Source organism: Aulonocara stuartgranti (assembly GCF_965226115.1).
Source record: "Aulonocara stuartgranti genome assembly, chromosome: 23".
NCBI lineage: Eukaryota > Metazoa > Chordata > Actinopteri > Cichliformes > Cichlidae > Aulonocara > Aulonocara stuartgranti.
In genome coordinates, this window is record NC_138958.1 from 28,042,972 (window position 1) to 28,058,855 (window position 15,884).

Here is a 15,884-nt window from a genome sequence, read left to right on the forward strand (position 1 = left end):
ACTGCAGCATCTTCTGCCGCCTACCTGCTCTTTGACAGAAGCCAGGAGGTTGGTGGTGGTGGTGCCGCTGGAGTCTGTAGGGTGGCTGTGACCACTCGGTCCCTCTCTGGCCACCATGGGCCCTTCCCCCTCTGTGTCACCCTCCTCCATCGCCTCTACCTGCCCGCTGTAGTCCAGAGCCGGCTGGCTGCTGAGGCGCCCTCTCTGACCCTGCAGGAGGACTACAAGTCGGTCAGGATGTGGACAAGGAGGAGGCACAATGACCAGAAAATCACTGTCACAGCCACTGAGCGTGTCACAGGGTGAGTTTACAGGGGAGCACCCTCTATAATAACCCTGCAGGGATTCACACTGGTTTTTATAAACCTCCCTAATATCCCTGCAGACACTCATACTGATTTTATAGTGACCTTATGGTATCACTACAACACCCCTATGGAGGCTCATGGTGTGCTTTTCTTTTTATGCACCTACAGTATCAGCCTCTGTAGGGATTCATAATGAGGCTCACTGATGAGATTAGAGTGCTTTCCCTTATATATGCTTTAATCTCCATGGAATTGTGAGGCATTTCAGCGGGGATTTAACCCTTCTGTGCCGCAGGTGACTGCAAATGTCTTCACAATTTACAGTTGCAGTAGTGTAAATGTTATGGATTGCATTTGAAGGTGTGCATGCAAGCTGCACGGGAGGCATTTAACAACATGTCACGTTCAGGATCCTTTTTTCCTTTTATTTATTTATTTATTTATTTATTTATTTTTTACCCCCGTTTCTTTTCTGGGCGATAAGCGAAGAGCCTTGATCACATCTGCACACCAGCCTGACTGTCACACATCAATCACTCATCCACCATCCGGCAGCCAAGGACGAGGTCACACCGACTCACCGGACCGGAGACCGGGGAGCGCGGCTGTGTCAATCCGAGCCTGCCTCTCTTGTTCGGGCACGCAGAGCTGCGCTGCCCGCCCTCCTGCCTGGCAAGCGGCTGTCAGTGAGGACTCACCGGCCAGATGTTGCTGTCAGAAGCAGGCCACAGCTGGCTTGATCCGTCCTGTTACACATCCATCCTCCACCTGCGGACGGCCGTGACAGCTACTACATTTCCCACGCGCCGACGTCAAAATAAACAAACAGTCCCCGTGCACGTCCTCTCGCTCCTCCTGCAATTATGTGTTTCCCCCCTCCTCTCCTCTTCTTTTTCTTTTTCACCTGCTGTGGGGTTTCGGTGCACTCATCCACCCCTGGCGTCCGCGCGGCACCCAGCCACCCACCCACCAATCAACCCGCCCAGCCACTATTACCGATCAGCGGCGTGACGTCACCATGCGGCTACGAATTGCTTTCCGATACGATAATCGATCAGCGGTCACCGATGCCCCACCGGTGCATGCGTTGCTGCAGCAGCTGCAGCCGTGCAGATGCGCGGAAGCTCCGTGCAAACACCCCGCTGGAGAGGAGGGATGCAGCCCGCGTGCGCGCGTGTGAGTGTGTTTTCTCCCCTACACAAACCTCCGTGGGCCTGAGTGGTCATTATGGGACTCCCAACGGTAAATTTAATAGTAAAGTTTATGAAGCACTTCAGGATAACTTATGGAAATTATTTTATGAAAGCCCTTTTACGCCAGGATAATAAAACAATTAAACTATTAAACCACTGAATTCAAATCAATACAGATGAAATATTAAGAGATTTTTTTTAATCCGAGTATTTTAATACACATATTTTGATGACATTTTGCCCCGTGTTAGCTGACTACAGTGGCAGTGGAAACCCACCAGTACTTGTCCCTAACAGCTAGCAGGATGGGGCATACAACTGATAGCTGCAATCAAGTTAACATATTTTGAAACTTACCATGAACTCCTGTGACTTCTAACACTTTTTCCAGACTTCTCCTGTCACACAGCCCTGGTAAGCTTGCTCTTCATTTCCGGTTTGCTGGTAGCAGGTTTTGCTTTTTTAGCTGAAATGTTTTAACTTTCAGACATCATGTTACAACTGTAGTGGAGCAAATTTACAATTGATTAGGAGATTTTGTGGTTGTATATCTGTTTAAACGCATATGCTATGTATGCTATAATCTTATCAGACTAAGATTTTGTGCTTTTATTTTATTTAATTATGTATATGCTTCTAAATTACACTAATGTAAGGTGACCTGGAGAGTTTTGAAGAGACTAAAAATAAAGAAAATATTGTTTTAAAGTTGTTGTTTTTTTTTAAAGCTACTACAAATTTCATTTTGTTTTAAAGCTTAAACATGAACACACCTTCACTCATCTTTAAATAGTTGTGTGTGTGTGAGAAAGCATCCACATTTGGTGTAGAAAGAAAAGGAGGAGCTTCGTTAGTAGATTCTCACGCTCAGAAAGAAAAGAAAAAGCAGAACACAGGTACATGCACATGCCCATTTATTTAAATGACAATTAAAGAGTCTGTGTGCGGTCTTAAACGTAAGCATGGTCTCTGTTTAACAGCTGCCTTCTTCCGTCTCCTCTGGTGCACCTTAAGTAAACTTGCAGATAGAAAGCAAGACGAGTGACAAGACTTCAGGAAGGAAGCTGCAAAGTTAAGCCACTAAAAGGTTTCCCACTACTGGTTTGTAAACCGATAACGCCACCGGCTCACACGGAGCCGAGGAAGACACATGACAAAACACTGCTTTTTTTAATAACTGTGAATACCTGAATATTTAACAGCTTGTTAAAAATAAACCCGCTCTTCAAAGCAAACCGTTTCAAAAGATGATACATTCGACGTTCCTTGTACTGCAAAGTAAAACACTGTGCCGGTAAAACATGTTGGAAACACCACACAGAGATAAATTATGCATCACTGATTAAATATATTAAAACCAGACAGCCGTGTTGAACATGAAACATCCCTTGTAAGGGTTTTAAATTCTTTCCAAACAAGAGTCCGTTACTGCTGCAGCATTTCTGACACGCAGGTGATGAATTTGTTGGATGTATTAGGAGAGACACGTCACCGCTATCCTTTTCATTTTAAGAGCAACACCCCCACCCCCAAACGAATGTCCCTGAAGGATTAGGATTTCTGCTGTCACGGTTACGCCTCAAAAGTTAAAACTATTAAATGACTCAAAGCTGAAATGTCCATCAAACACAGAAATCCATTACTTTTTTTCCCTGGGCATCCTGACAGTCAAACTAATGTTGCAACAAGAGGAGGAGATGGGAGCTTTTCAACTTTTATAGCATCAGTCTGCTCCTAAACTGAGCATTTCAGGTCCTGAAAGTCTCCTGCATTTAATTTGGGGAATTACATCAAACACAGGGACATTATCACCTTGAATACAATGCATTGGTAAGTTAAAATCTAAAGATTCAACACTGCCTCTCGACTGATGTCGGCATATTAAGTGGGAGGAAGAAGGTACACACGCACACACACACATATATATATATACACAGACTTTTAAACTAAACATGGCTATGTGCCATTTAGTCTATTGGCATTAATGCATTTCAAACCAAAAAGTACATTTCTAGGCTATTTTATTATAACATTTTATACTTATATGATGCATATCTTAAATGTTACATGAACAAAAGTTTTCCTTGCCTTTAATGCTGCAGCAGTAATCGTTCCTCTCATCTGATCAGAATAAACTCTCCATCGCGTCATGGGGTGGAGGGCTCAGCATGACTGGGCTGTGCACTAACACTAACTTCTTCCTACTGATGTCTACGAAGTCTAAACACTGCATGAGCAGGGAAAAAACTGCTTGGTTGGCACGTTCAGAACTCACTTAAAAAAAGACGAAGGGGGGAAAAAAAAAATCCTCTCCTGCCTTAATCGTCACTGGGAATTACACTGGAATTGACTTTCAGCTTGTCGGCCTGCAGAAGGAAGTCGTTATCCCCAAAGTTGTCCAGGATGTTTTATCTGTTGTGTGGGATTTGGGTTTTTTAAGCTGGAGGAAAATGCACTGATTTAGCAGAGAGGGGCTTTAACCTGGAGAATAGAGTAAATTTAGATCTTTGATTGGGAAACTGCTGACATATCTGGAATGGACTCCAACATTTGGTTCTTTGTTATATTCTGCTCTGTTGAGCCTTGTTACTGAGGAAAAATGAGTCTTTATGAGTGCATGTTTCTGGATTTTCTAGCCTCAACAACGACAGCGTTGTGCGGCGAAGGGGTTTGCGAGAAAAGGCAACCTTTTGCAAAGCGGCAAGCTGAAAGAAAAAAAAAAAAATCACTTTTGGTCCAAACAAACTGTGGCGGCTGTGGCCATCAGCATTCGTTTTAGCACGTGGTCACAGCCGCAAGGCTGCTGTCTCAGTGAATGAGCGTATTTGCCCCCGCATCAGCAAACACACAAACCTGTAGCATCCCTTCAGACAGCAGGAGCATTTGGTCAAAAAGAATAAATATGTCACGTCACTGGAACCACAATTTATAAGCACAAACACTTGGTTACTTCACTAACTCGATCTTCATACAACCAGGGAGGGGAACTAACGGCAAATGAGGCGGAAACGACCAGCCTGTTAGTTTCCAGCCCTGCACACGACTCGTCTTTCAAATCGAGGAACGACAAAACAAATAAAAGACACCGTGAGCACCGACAGTTCTACTCAAACATAAAACCCGCCTGACTTCTTTTTACAAATTAAAACAAATAAATAGGGAGAGAGGACAGTACCTTTGCATAAACATGAGTACAAAAACATAACAGTCAGTGGATGTACAGTAAATGCGAGTGATTCCAAGAGGGGCAGAGCAGCGCCTTCGTGGGTTTGTGACACCATGAATCAGTGTTAAGACGCCCCCTCCCCCCCTCCGGACCAAGACCTGCGCTCACTACTCCAGATCGTCCACGTCCTCCGTCGCGACAGTGCTCGTCTGTTCTGAGGTCACACCTGAAAGACAAAAGAAACATGAAGAAGAGGAAATGTCTCTGAGGCCTATCAGGCCAAACTGTAAACGCTCTCTCCCACCAATGACATACGCGTTAATACCACTGTAATCTACTGTTACAACCAGCTTATTAGGGCTGGGTATCGTCACTGATTTCTAGAATCGATTCAATTCCGATTCCCAAGGTCCCGAATCGATTCGATCCACGATTCGATTTAATTCGATTCGATTTAAATCTGGGAAATTTTGACAGTCAGAAATATAATTCAGATCAGAATATTTACATATTTTTGTATCTATAAAAAGGAAGCTGACACTCGCAAGACTTTATCCAAGGTGTGAGCATCACAGCAGATGCCTTTGTGTCAAAGTAGCTGAAGATAAAACACAGAAAAACATGTAGGTGATTTTCCTGGCCTGGGATTTTATAAAAATATTCTGCAGTACATCGAAAACGAAAGAAAACCATTAATTAATGAACATTACCTCTGACGTTACAGCGGTTTTATTAGAGACACGGCTAAGCATTTTGCATTTTGAATAATTTTAAAAAGTTTCAATTTGTTCAGTATTGAACAGCAGAAATGAGGTTTTCTTTTCGGAAGCATGTAAAAGGGAAAAAAACAGCGGCCGACAGCGCTGTAAGCAACAGTAGACTTGTGCATAACAAGCAAGCGAACAATGAAGAAAGCGAAACTGTTCGGGGGGGGGGGGGGGGGGGGGGGAGGGAGAGAGAGAGCTGCGCATCGCAATGGAAGCAAAACAGTAAAAGAATTCATGACGATGTTTATGTGAAGCGTTTGGATCTTCTTTTGCTGCTGGTTCGGTCAATATTGTTTGGAGAGAGATCAAACTAACAGCTTTAGAATCAGCGCATAAAGGGCGTGAACACAAAGCGCGGACCTGGATCAGCGAGCTGTCGGCTTTCAGCCCTGACTGTGAGAAAGGCGACATCTAACTGATTCTGATCCGCTGTGTGTTTAAGTCTATGTGCAGAATCCCTGTACCTGCTCTCATTTACTGTTTGGTGGTTCTTGAAATTTTGTGAGATGTCACCAGAGATTCTGGCATTTCGGACAAAATAAATTTATATTAAAAAATCGATTTAGGATTTTAATGAATCGATTTTACGTTATCCAAGCCAGAATCGATTTTAATCGATGAATCGATTATAAAAACCCACCCCTACAGCTTATTAGTATTAGTGTTACATCAACTACTTCAATCGGACAGTTTATCCAAATAAATGTACACTGTATTGGAAAAAAGTATCGCTCAAGGGAATTTGAATGCCATCCCATTCTTAATCCATAGGGTTTGTTATGATGTTGGCCCAGCCTCTGCAGCTATAACAGCCTCAGCTCTTCTGGGAAGGTGTCTGTGTAGGCTCTTAGTGCTAGTCATTGTAATCTAAGGAGCTTGGAAAGAAAAGCAAGCTTCTTCGGTTAAAGAAGCTTCTCGAATGAGAGATGAAATGTCTTCAAGAAACTGAAAGAAATCCAGTTGCTTTTCTTTCCCAGCTCCTTAGATCTTCTGGGAAGGCTTTCCACAAGGTTTAGGAGTGCGTTTATGCAAATTTTGAGCAGACACTGATGTTGGATTAGACGGCCTGGCTCGTGGTCTCCACTCTAATTCATCCCGAAGGTGTTCTGTTGGATTGAGATCAGGACTGTGTGCAGGATTTGTTAACTTGTCGGGTTAACCTCGAGTTTTCATTTTTATAATGACTTCTGCCACAGGCCTAACATGCTCCAAAGCACATCCAGTTTAAAATAAGAGATCACCTACTGACCAATCAATTCTCTGAAAGTACATCACCAATGCTGGAAGCTTGCTCAATGCGCAGACAGCAGGAAGATCTAATCTTTTTTTAATAGTGTCTAAAGTCTTTGCCTTTCCCCGGTGAGCGTCAGTAAGAAATACAGATTTCTAGAAGCAACTTTGTTCCCTTTTTTTCCATGTTGGTTGCAAACAATTTTAAAATGATTTCATTTTCCTGTAACCCTGAGCCAAGTCTATGTTTGATTTCTTTTTCTTTCATCTAGTTTATAACCACACACAGCTTCTGCATTTTGGCATTAAGTAAATAATTACAATGCCTCATGTGTTGTTGTTCCTCTGCGGTATTAAAATAATTAAGACCAGATTAAATTCTTTAATTATCCACATATGTCAAACGTTGAAATTGAAAGAGGGTGTAGTTTTTTTCACTACTGTAGCATCACAAAATGTAATTTAAAAAAAAAAGCCTCTTGAAGCCATAACAGTAGCTCGACAGCAATTTAAAGGTATTTTACTTTCATGAACATTTGGAATATTCATGAATATTTGGCATCATATTTGGTGAAGTCAGTCTAAAGACCTACATGATGCCCTAGGTGCACGCACTCTTTACTCATTTTTGATACTCGCTGTGAAAATTCATCATTGGTGCTGCTGTTTGAACCACCATACTGTTTGGACACATCCATCAGCTGATGCAGACTGTGGCTGTGGATGCAAAGACCACTTGCTGGACCTGTAGCTGTATACATTGTCTAGCATCTCCATTAGCTCCGCTGATAGAAGAACAGATGCAGAAAATTTTTACCAACCTATACCACAATACCTGCCTTCATTACTTATTTCCTGAGGTCTTCAACTCTTTGTATTTTCTATTTAATTGGCAACTTTTGGGAAAATTAAACATTTCTTATCTTACTCTGTATTAAATCTGTAAACATGATCAATACTATGTATTGAATTTACTGCAGGATTCACACATCACTGGCTAACACCCTCCGGCTGTTTGACATCATACTTGAGGCATCGTCGTCATTGAGTGACTTCTTCTGCCCCTCCACGTAGCCGTGACTCAGCAGCTTGGACATGCTGACGGGTGTAGTCTTCTTATCATAAGACCTGAAGAGGAGGCAGAACGCAGCAGTTTTACTTTACGCTTATATATATATATATATATATATATACACACATACATACATACATACACTCAACAAAAATATAAACGCAACACCTTTGTTACTGCTCCCATTCCCCATGGGATGGACGTAGAGACCTAAAATTCATTCCAGATACACAATATAACCATCCCTCCCAAACAGTGGTCACAAATCAGTCCAAATGTGTGGTAGTGGGCACATCTGCCATATTGAGATAATCCATCCCACCTCACAGGTGTGCCACATCAGGATGCTGATCTGACATCATGAGTAGTGCACAGGTGTACCTCAGACTGCCCACAACAAAAGGCCACCCTGGAATGTGCAGTTTTGTCTCACAGCAAAATGCCACAGATGCCACAGCAATGAGGGAGCGTGCAATTGGCATGCTGACAGCAGGAATGTCAACCAGATCTGTCGCCCGTGCATTGAATGTTCATTTCTCAACCATAAGCCGTCTCCACAGGCGTTTCAGAGAATATGGCAGCACATCCAACCGGCCTCACAACCGCAGACCTCGTGTAACCACACCAGCCCAGGACCTCCACATCCAGCAGGTTCACCTCCAAGATCGTCTGAGACCAGCCACCCAGACAGCTGCTGGAACAATTGGTTTGCACAACCAAACAATTTCTGCACAAACTGTCAGAAACCGTCTCAGGGACGCTCAACTGCATGCCCGTCGTCCTCATCGGGGTCTTGACCTGACTCCAGCTCGTCGCCGTAACAGACTTGTGTGGGCAAATGCTCACATTCGATGGCGTCTGGCACGTTGGAGAGGTGTGCGCTTCACGGATGAATCATGGTTCACATTGTTCAGGGCAGATGGCAGCTGAGAATGTCCCAGTTCTTGCATGGCCAGCATACTCACCGGACATGTCACCCATTGAGCATGTTCGGGATGTGCTTGACCGGCGTATACGACAGCGTGTACCAGTTCCCACGAATATCCAACAACCTCGCACAGCCATTGAAGTGGAGTGGACCAACATTCCACAGGCCACACTTGACAATCTGATAGACTCCATGCGACGATGTGTTGCACTGCATGAGGCAAATGGTGGTCACACCAGATACTGACCGGTTCTGGGTCCCCAGACCCCCAATAGCGCAAAAAACTGCACATTCCAGGGTGGCCTTTTGTTGTGGGCAGTCTGAGGTACACCTGTGCACTACTCATGATGTCAGATCAGCATCCTGATGTGGCACACCTGTGAGGTGGGATGGATTATCTCAATATAGCAGATGTGCCCACTACCACACATTTGGACTGATTTGTGACCACTGTTTGGGAGGGATGGTTATATTGTGTATCTGGAATGAATTTTAGGTCTCTACGTCCATCCCATGGGGAATGGGAGCAGTAACAAAGGTGTTGCGTTTATATTTTTGTTGAGTGTATATATATGTACAGGAACCAAACAACCAGAGAGTTATTACCTTCTTTTGTATTTGTTGGTTATTGTCAGACCCTCCATCTCAGAGCCTGGAGCATCAGGAGACATCTGCAGGTTGAGAAAGCTGTGGTTATCTCTGTATCACTTCAAGACATAAAGGACTTGCATGTAACAGCAGAATTATTCAACAAATACATCATTACTTTAAGTGGGCTACTAATATAGCATGGGGTAAATCTGGGAAACAGAAAAAGGATGAAATGAAGGAAGAAAAGTGAAGAAAATAGTTATGCCATGAAAAATGATCCAAGAAACTGACAACAAAGTAAAACTGCTCAAACCCAAAATACTTAAAAAGCATAAATATATAATAAATAGCAGTTTAAAATTTTTTTGCACTTTCTCTGCACATTTTATTTGATGCACTTCTCAATATCTGAAAACTATCTCTGTCACAGCTCAGGAACGTTACTTCTTCAGATATTGTACAGTGTAACATATTCAAAGCATCGCTTGTACTTACCCAGAGATTTGATTAAAAAAAACAAACAAACAACAAAATTCCAATAAATTATCACCCCAAAGCACCGGCAGCAAATTAGACCCAAATAAACTTCAAATAAGCTGAAAATGCATCAATGGAGCGAAACCAGGTGAAAACACAAGGAAAGGTGATGGGAAAAACTTATAAATAAATTAAATATGGAAGGCACTGGTATGGCGTCAGTGGAAGTGGGAGGGGGTGATGCATTTTTGGAGTCCATTCACCTTCTCTTTACCCTGGGTAAATCTATCAGTCTCTCTTTCCCAGGATGTACTGTTATCAGTGCCAAACGGCGGGGCAAGAGGCTGCCTGCCTCCCTTCATCTGGCCATCGGGAGACGTTTCCTTGCTTCCGCTGTAAGCACAAAACCACGATGACATGCCATGTGAAATTACTGCTGGACACTTCTGACAGCCTGCCAACTGTTAGGATGCAGACTTCATGGCTTGCTAATGCCGAGGCCCGCGCTCAGGGTGACCAATGAGCGCAAATGGTCATCAGATTTCTCTTTTATTAAACAATCGCTATAACTGAAGCTTTTCAGTTAGTGACGCGTCCTCATCGCAGCTCGTCTCTCACCTCTTTGACTCATCTCCTCCAAACCAGTTGGATGGATTGTAGGTTTTCTTCGGCATGTCGTCATCGTCCACATCGTGGCTCAACAGCCCTGCAGCAAAAAGAAACCCCCCCCCCCCACAATGAAACCAAAGCACTGGCAGCAGTAATGATGCATTGTGTCTCACCTTTAAGAGCACAATGTGGCATTTAACTCACAGCCTATTCAGCCAAGCAGCTAAACAATTACTCCAGTCCAAGCTGAGGCTGGAACTGTTTTTTTTAGGCAGCCTAATTGTGAATTCGTAATGTTTATCTTCTCTTCTGCTGTTTGCCACATTATTCTCCTGCATTGCTGTTACAGCAGTGATTTGACAGTCCTTAACCATCTACAACAAAGGGTGGATCGCGACCCTGAACTTTTCAGTTACAGCACAAGATGGAGAGAAGCTGTAGAGTGCCCAGGAGGCAGAGTGAGTGCCAAGTCACTAAAAGCTTTAATAAAGAGAGCAGATTATGTTAAGCAAGCAGTGCACTTGAACTTAATGCATCAAAATCTTTAATTGGAACTTTTTCCAATGGACTCTGGTATCTGGAATCAAACCTCTAATGCATGTATGTGCACAAAAACAAGCACTACAACTTCTACAGGGCTCTGATTATTCTATACCCTAGACATCACGCATACACTTTAAAATACATTTCCTTAAACTTAACTTAAAAGATACATGAGTAATATATGTGGATATAGTGAGTAAATTAAAAATATTTGTTTTTAATTAAAATCTGAATAACCACAATATCACATTTCTTATCAAATGAGCCCACACGTGCAGACTAGCATGAAATACTCATATGAAACTTTCTGTGCAGGAGCTCTGCTTCTCCCAAGAGAAATGAAGCCTGCAAAGTTGCAGTTTCTATAAACAAAAAGAGACTGTTGTGTTTTCCTAAAACGCAGAAGCTTTTCTTTCTCTCCTTCTTTTCATGTTGTGGACTTTTAAGCCTGTTGTTTGAGGTTTGCATTTCAAAGCCATGTGTGTCACCCGTTAGGCATTTTTAGTCACAAAAATGGGGCGAGTAGTGTGGCTTCAAAGCCTCCACGCTGAGAGCAGCAACCGCAGAGGGCTCATCCAGGTAACTTCAGGGCATCCTGACCAGGTTATGTTTAAGCTTAGACATCATCAGGTTTGAAATTGCTGCCTATCAACTAACCACTTCTCTGGAAAACAGAATCATCATCCTTGGAAAAGCCCTCAGACCTGTGTTGTGTTGTCAGTAACAGAGTGTTAAGTTGTTTTAAGAACATCTGAAGCCTTTATTATTTTCCCTGAAGAGCAACAGTAATAAATACAGGCTCTTTATTATTGATTTTCCTCCCTGTTTGCTGCAATTCTTGATCAATTTTATTGTTCTACACGTGTGAATACAGAATCCTAAAACACGACACCTATTTTATTTACTTGCTGACCTTTTAACAAATTTGCACACAGACTACGACTGAACATTACCAGGACAGTCGCTCAAAGAAAATCTAACGATTAATTTAATATAATATGTAACTGTAATCCATCTGATTCACCCGCTCTTTAAAGATAGAGCTGTGGTACTGAGAGGTCTGTAAACTCTTACAGTCAGCATTTTTGCCAGCTTTCCTCCTTCAAATAAGCTAAACTTTATTAATATAGCCCAGTAACGCTTCACTGAACTTAAAGCTCACATGCATTCATGCAGCACCTTTAAAACCTCACACACACACACACACACACACACACACACACACACACACACACACACACACACACACACACACACACACACACTCACAGCTGATGTGTCTGCAGCAGCTGTGCTGCTTTCAGTCTGGATCATGTGGTTAACCTCTTCATCTTTTTATCGCCACTGTAAAATCTGTGGCTCTGCTGCTGAGTACCCTATCCATGTTTTGTATGATAAATAAACCCTGGCTTCACTTATCAACCTTATAACCACCTTTATTGACTGCCTATATTAGGGTACGTGAAGCCAGGTGAATGAGTTTCCTCATCCAAATGCTGGTACAGACCGTAGAAGGAATCTCCTACGTTGGATTGTGCTAAACAAAACTCCTTTCTTGCACAGCTGTGAGCCATTTTAAGGCCTTCTGATTTTTGTGTTTTTATGTTTCATTTTCTTTTGTTGACATTAGGGCTGCCACGATTAGTCGACTAGTCACGATTACGTCGACTATTAAAATCGTCGACGACTAATTTAATAGTCGACCCGTCGTTTGAAGCTTTGTAAGATCCCAAAAGACGCAGGAATGAGTAGTAGGATTTAAGAGTGTAATAACGGACTGAAACAGAAGATGGCAGCACTGCATGTACAAGGATGCCAGCTGCCCTTAAACCCCGAAGAAGAAGAAGCTGTGTCCCAGAATTCATAGCGCGGCCCTGCTCAGTTTCCAACAATGGCGGCAGCTAGTTAGTTTTAATATTACTCTTATTATTCTTTCTGGGTCACAAAATAAACGTTTAACATATTTTCAGGCGAGAATGTAGCTGTGTAAACCTCAAATATCTGCTCAGTTTATCAAGACACCACATATTTTCAAAAGCGCTCCGACGTTTTCGGAGACGTCTGTTACCCACTAGCTCGATAGCTAGCCGAGGGCAAGGCTCACTAGAGCCGTGAGAACACCGGACTCCCGGCAAATCGTTTACAAACCCATCGCAGTCTTTCGCTACTCAGGTTAAACATGATATATGAGTCACTTAGATAACTTAAAAATGTTAGTGTTTGGCTTTTTTTTTAGTATTTTATTTGTTCCTGAGTAAATCAGTTTGGCTGAGGTCAAAGTTATAGTTTTTACACAGCTGAATGAACGTCAAGCAGACAGCTGATCATCAGAAGTGTGAGATGCTCGAGAATTTACTCCAGTGTCCTGTTATATTTTAGATGGCAAGGAGTTTATTAAACTCCACCGAAACAATCTGCAGATTTCATTAAAATTTAATAAACTGTCATCTTGTCTTTTTAGTTAGCACCTTAAACACTTAAAGCTGTAAGCTAATGATAGTTATATAAGAGCAGATGCTGCTGGTGCAATAAGCTGTACGTTTTATGTCCAATGGATTTGATTAGTCGACTATCAAAATAATCGTTTGTGGCAGCCCTAGTTGACATTCAGATACTAAACTTTATTATAAAATTTTAATATTACTCAATATCCATCCAAGCATCCACTTTATATGGGTCCAGGTCACAGGGGCTGCAGTTTAAACAGAGATGCACAACCTCAACCCAGCCACCTGTAAAACTCGTCTTGAGAAACACTGAGGGGCTCCCAAGCCAGCCAAGTGACCGAATCTCTCCAACATGTCCTGGGTCTGTTCCAAGGTCTCCTCTTGGTAGAACATGTCCTGTATACCTCACCTAGGAAGTGCCTAAAATGAGATGATCTCCAAACCACCTCAACTGGTTCTCTATATGGTTGCCTGTGTCAAAGTGCTGGCCCTGAGACAGACATGATCTGTCTAGGGTGTACCCCATCTCTTCAGCCTCCCCATGACCCTGAACTGCATAAGCATACTAGAAGCTGACCGAGAGACATATTTGATGATTTAAAAATGGAATAAATCAGACTCTTTCAGACACACACAACAGACTTCTCTAATATTTGCTATATATAGCTCTAGTACTTATACAAGTACTTTATATAGTTTAGTCTCCGCTCAAAATATGTTACTGTTTGGTAAATGGACAAAAATTATAGACTTCTTTTTAGTCTTCTACTCTGAGCCAGGAAAACTCTGAAACTCTTTATAAAATTAGAGCATAAAATCATTTTTTTTTACACTGGCAATCTTCATATAGATGCATTTCAAGGCATCTATATGAACAGACAACAACTGTCTAATTTTACCTTTGTGTCCCCCCTGCTTCGCAAGCTTGACATAGTCCGAGTCCGTCTCAAATATCCCAACTCGCCGCCCACTGATCCTCTCCGCTGGAGCGCTTTCAGTGGCGGTCTGGCACAGCCCAGGGATCTGGGAGGTCGGTCCCGTCACGCCGCTGTTCGCCGCCCCGGGCTTTATGCCTGCAATAAATGAAAATTACAACGCTGTGTCCTTGCTGATAAATATGTAATTAATTTTTTAGCCTTTAGTTTCAACATGTATTACAGGTTATAGAGTTTGGATCTTACCACCAGGCTTGGTCCTTCTATGGTTGGGTACAGCAGCACTCATTTTATCTGAAGACAAAAAGGCAGGTCTGATGAGAAACAGGCCCGTTTTATAATGTGCAAAGAGTTTCTTTAAAACAACCTGGCATTTCTCACACCTAATTTATTGCTTAGTTGACAGCATGTGTGTTGATTTTATAAAAAAAAAAGAAAGCCAAAGAACACTGGAAACACCTGCTTATATTTGTAATTTTTCTAGGGTATTTGGAGCCTTCTGTAAAGCACAGCGGCGGTACTGTGCGCCACAGTAATGACACTGACGAGACCATTAAGAAAAAGCAGTATTTTGCGTTTATTTTCAGAAGCTACCACCAATAAAAGCTAATAATTGCACATTTCTCATTCTTTAAAAACTAAAGCCGTGTAAAATTAAGAGTTTTACTTCACAAATACTATCCTGCATGTGCATACGGTCACACAGCTTGGGCAAACACAGCTGAGGCATCTTTTTTTTCTAGTGTTTTCCACGCTATAATTTAACAAAGCCGTGCTAATGTGGTTAGCCGCCTCCCTACTTGCCGCAGCAGCTCTCCTGTGTTCAAATATTTTGCGCTACAGCGGTGTTCTTTAACAACACAACAGCAACGAAAACAAGACATATGTCATATGTGGTTTTTGATTTCTCATAATTGTGAAGCAGGGTGTTGCTGTTAAATACCGTTAGCTTCTCGTTCCTCTTCTTCTAGAAGCAGGGCTGGACACAGACACTTCCTGCGGCACCTGCTGCCCACTTCCGGTGCACAAGGAGGAAGATCGTGTGTGTCTGACGGAGAAAAACTCTGTGATTTTCTCTGTGACACTCACAGTGGATTTAGAGATAATGGCACAGAGCAGGAGTGAGAATGGGACAGAGTGAGACCTCTTCTCGTGATTGTGCTCGGAGCATGAACTGCTAATCCTAACTGGGCTACGACTAATTTCGGTTTCAAACGAACGACTGTTAAAACAGGCTAGTTGGTTAATGAACTCAGTTTTATGTTCCAGTGTCCCTTATTGTTTATTATAAAACAATTTATGTATAGTACACAACAATATTTACTCACCTGTGATCAGGTAATCGTAATGAGGTTGGACTTGAGCTTTTTTTTCTTAACCATACCATAATTTATTTATATAGCACTTTAAAGGTTTGATTGTATGTATGGGTGCTACCATGCTAATTACATTGTCCGTATTGACACTAGTTGTGTCTATAATACAGATGAAGACTGATTGATCATTCAGACCTTCTGCTCGCTTGTCTGATTCTTGCATCTAACAGTCTGCACAGTTTTGTCTTGATGCATGCTCAATCATCCAGGTAAGTAAATCCCGAAAGCTGACTGAGCCCACT

General features: G+C 42.4%; 2 protein-coding genes across 5 annotated transcripts in view; both read right to left on the reverse strand.

Annotated features, from left to right (window-relative positions):
- Positions 1-2,147, reverse strand: part of LOC309700306 (plakophilin-4-like) — a 79,863-nt gene extending 77,716 nt beyond the window's left edge. Inside the window, exons 1-2 of one of the 4 annotated variants that reach the window (XM_082523815.1) lie at positions 1,007-2,147; positions 25-210 (exon numbers count right to left, since the gene is read on the reverse strand). In XM_082523815.1, coding sequence (XP_082379941.1) covers positions 25-150 — 126 coding nt within the window. In that variant the 5' untranslated portion in view covers positions 151-210; positions 1,007-2,147. Of the gene's footprint in view, positions 1-24; positions 222-767; positions 865-1,006 lie in introns of those variants that run through there. The other 3 variants (XM_082523813.1, XM_082523814.1, XM_082523816.1) reach the window with 3 other exon arrangements.
- A 251-nt stretch (positions 2,148-2,398) lies between these two features.
- On the reverse strand, positions 2,399-15,289 carry cUnh7orf57 (chromosome Un C7orf57 homolog). The gene is made up of 8 exons (XM_082523840.1): positions 15,210-15,289; positions 14,513-14,560; positions 14,231-14,404; positions 10,351-10,438; positions 9,996-10,125; positions 9,271-9,335; positions 7,692-7,792; positions 2,399-4,893 (listed from the first exon to the last, which is right to left on the reverse strand). The coding sequence occupies exons 2-8, from the start codon at positions 14,553-14,555 to the stop codon at positions 4,835-4,837; spliced, it is 660 nt and encodes a 219-aa protein (XP_082379966.1). The 5' UTR covers positions 14,556-14,560; positions 15,210-15,289; the 3' UTR covers positions 2,399-4,834.
- Positions 15,290-15,884: the final 595 nt, after the last annotated feature.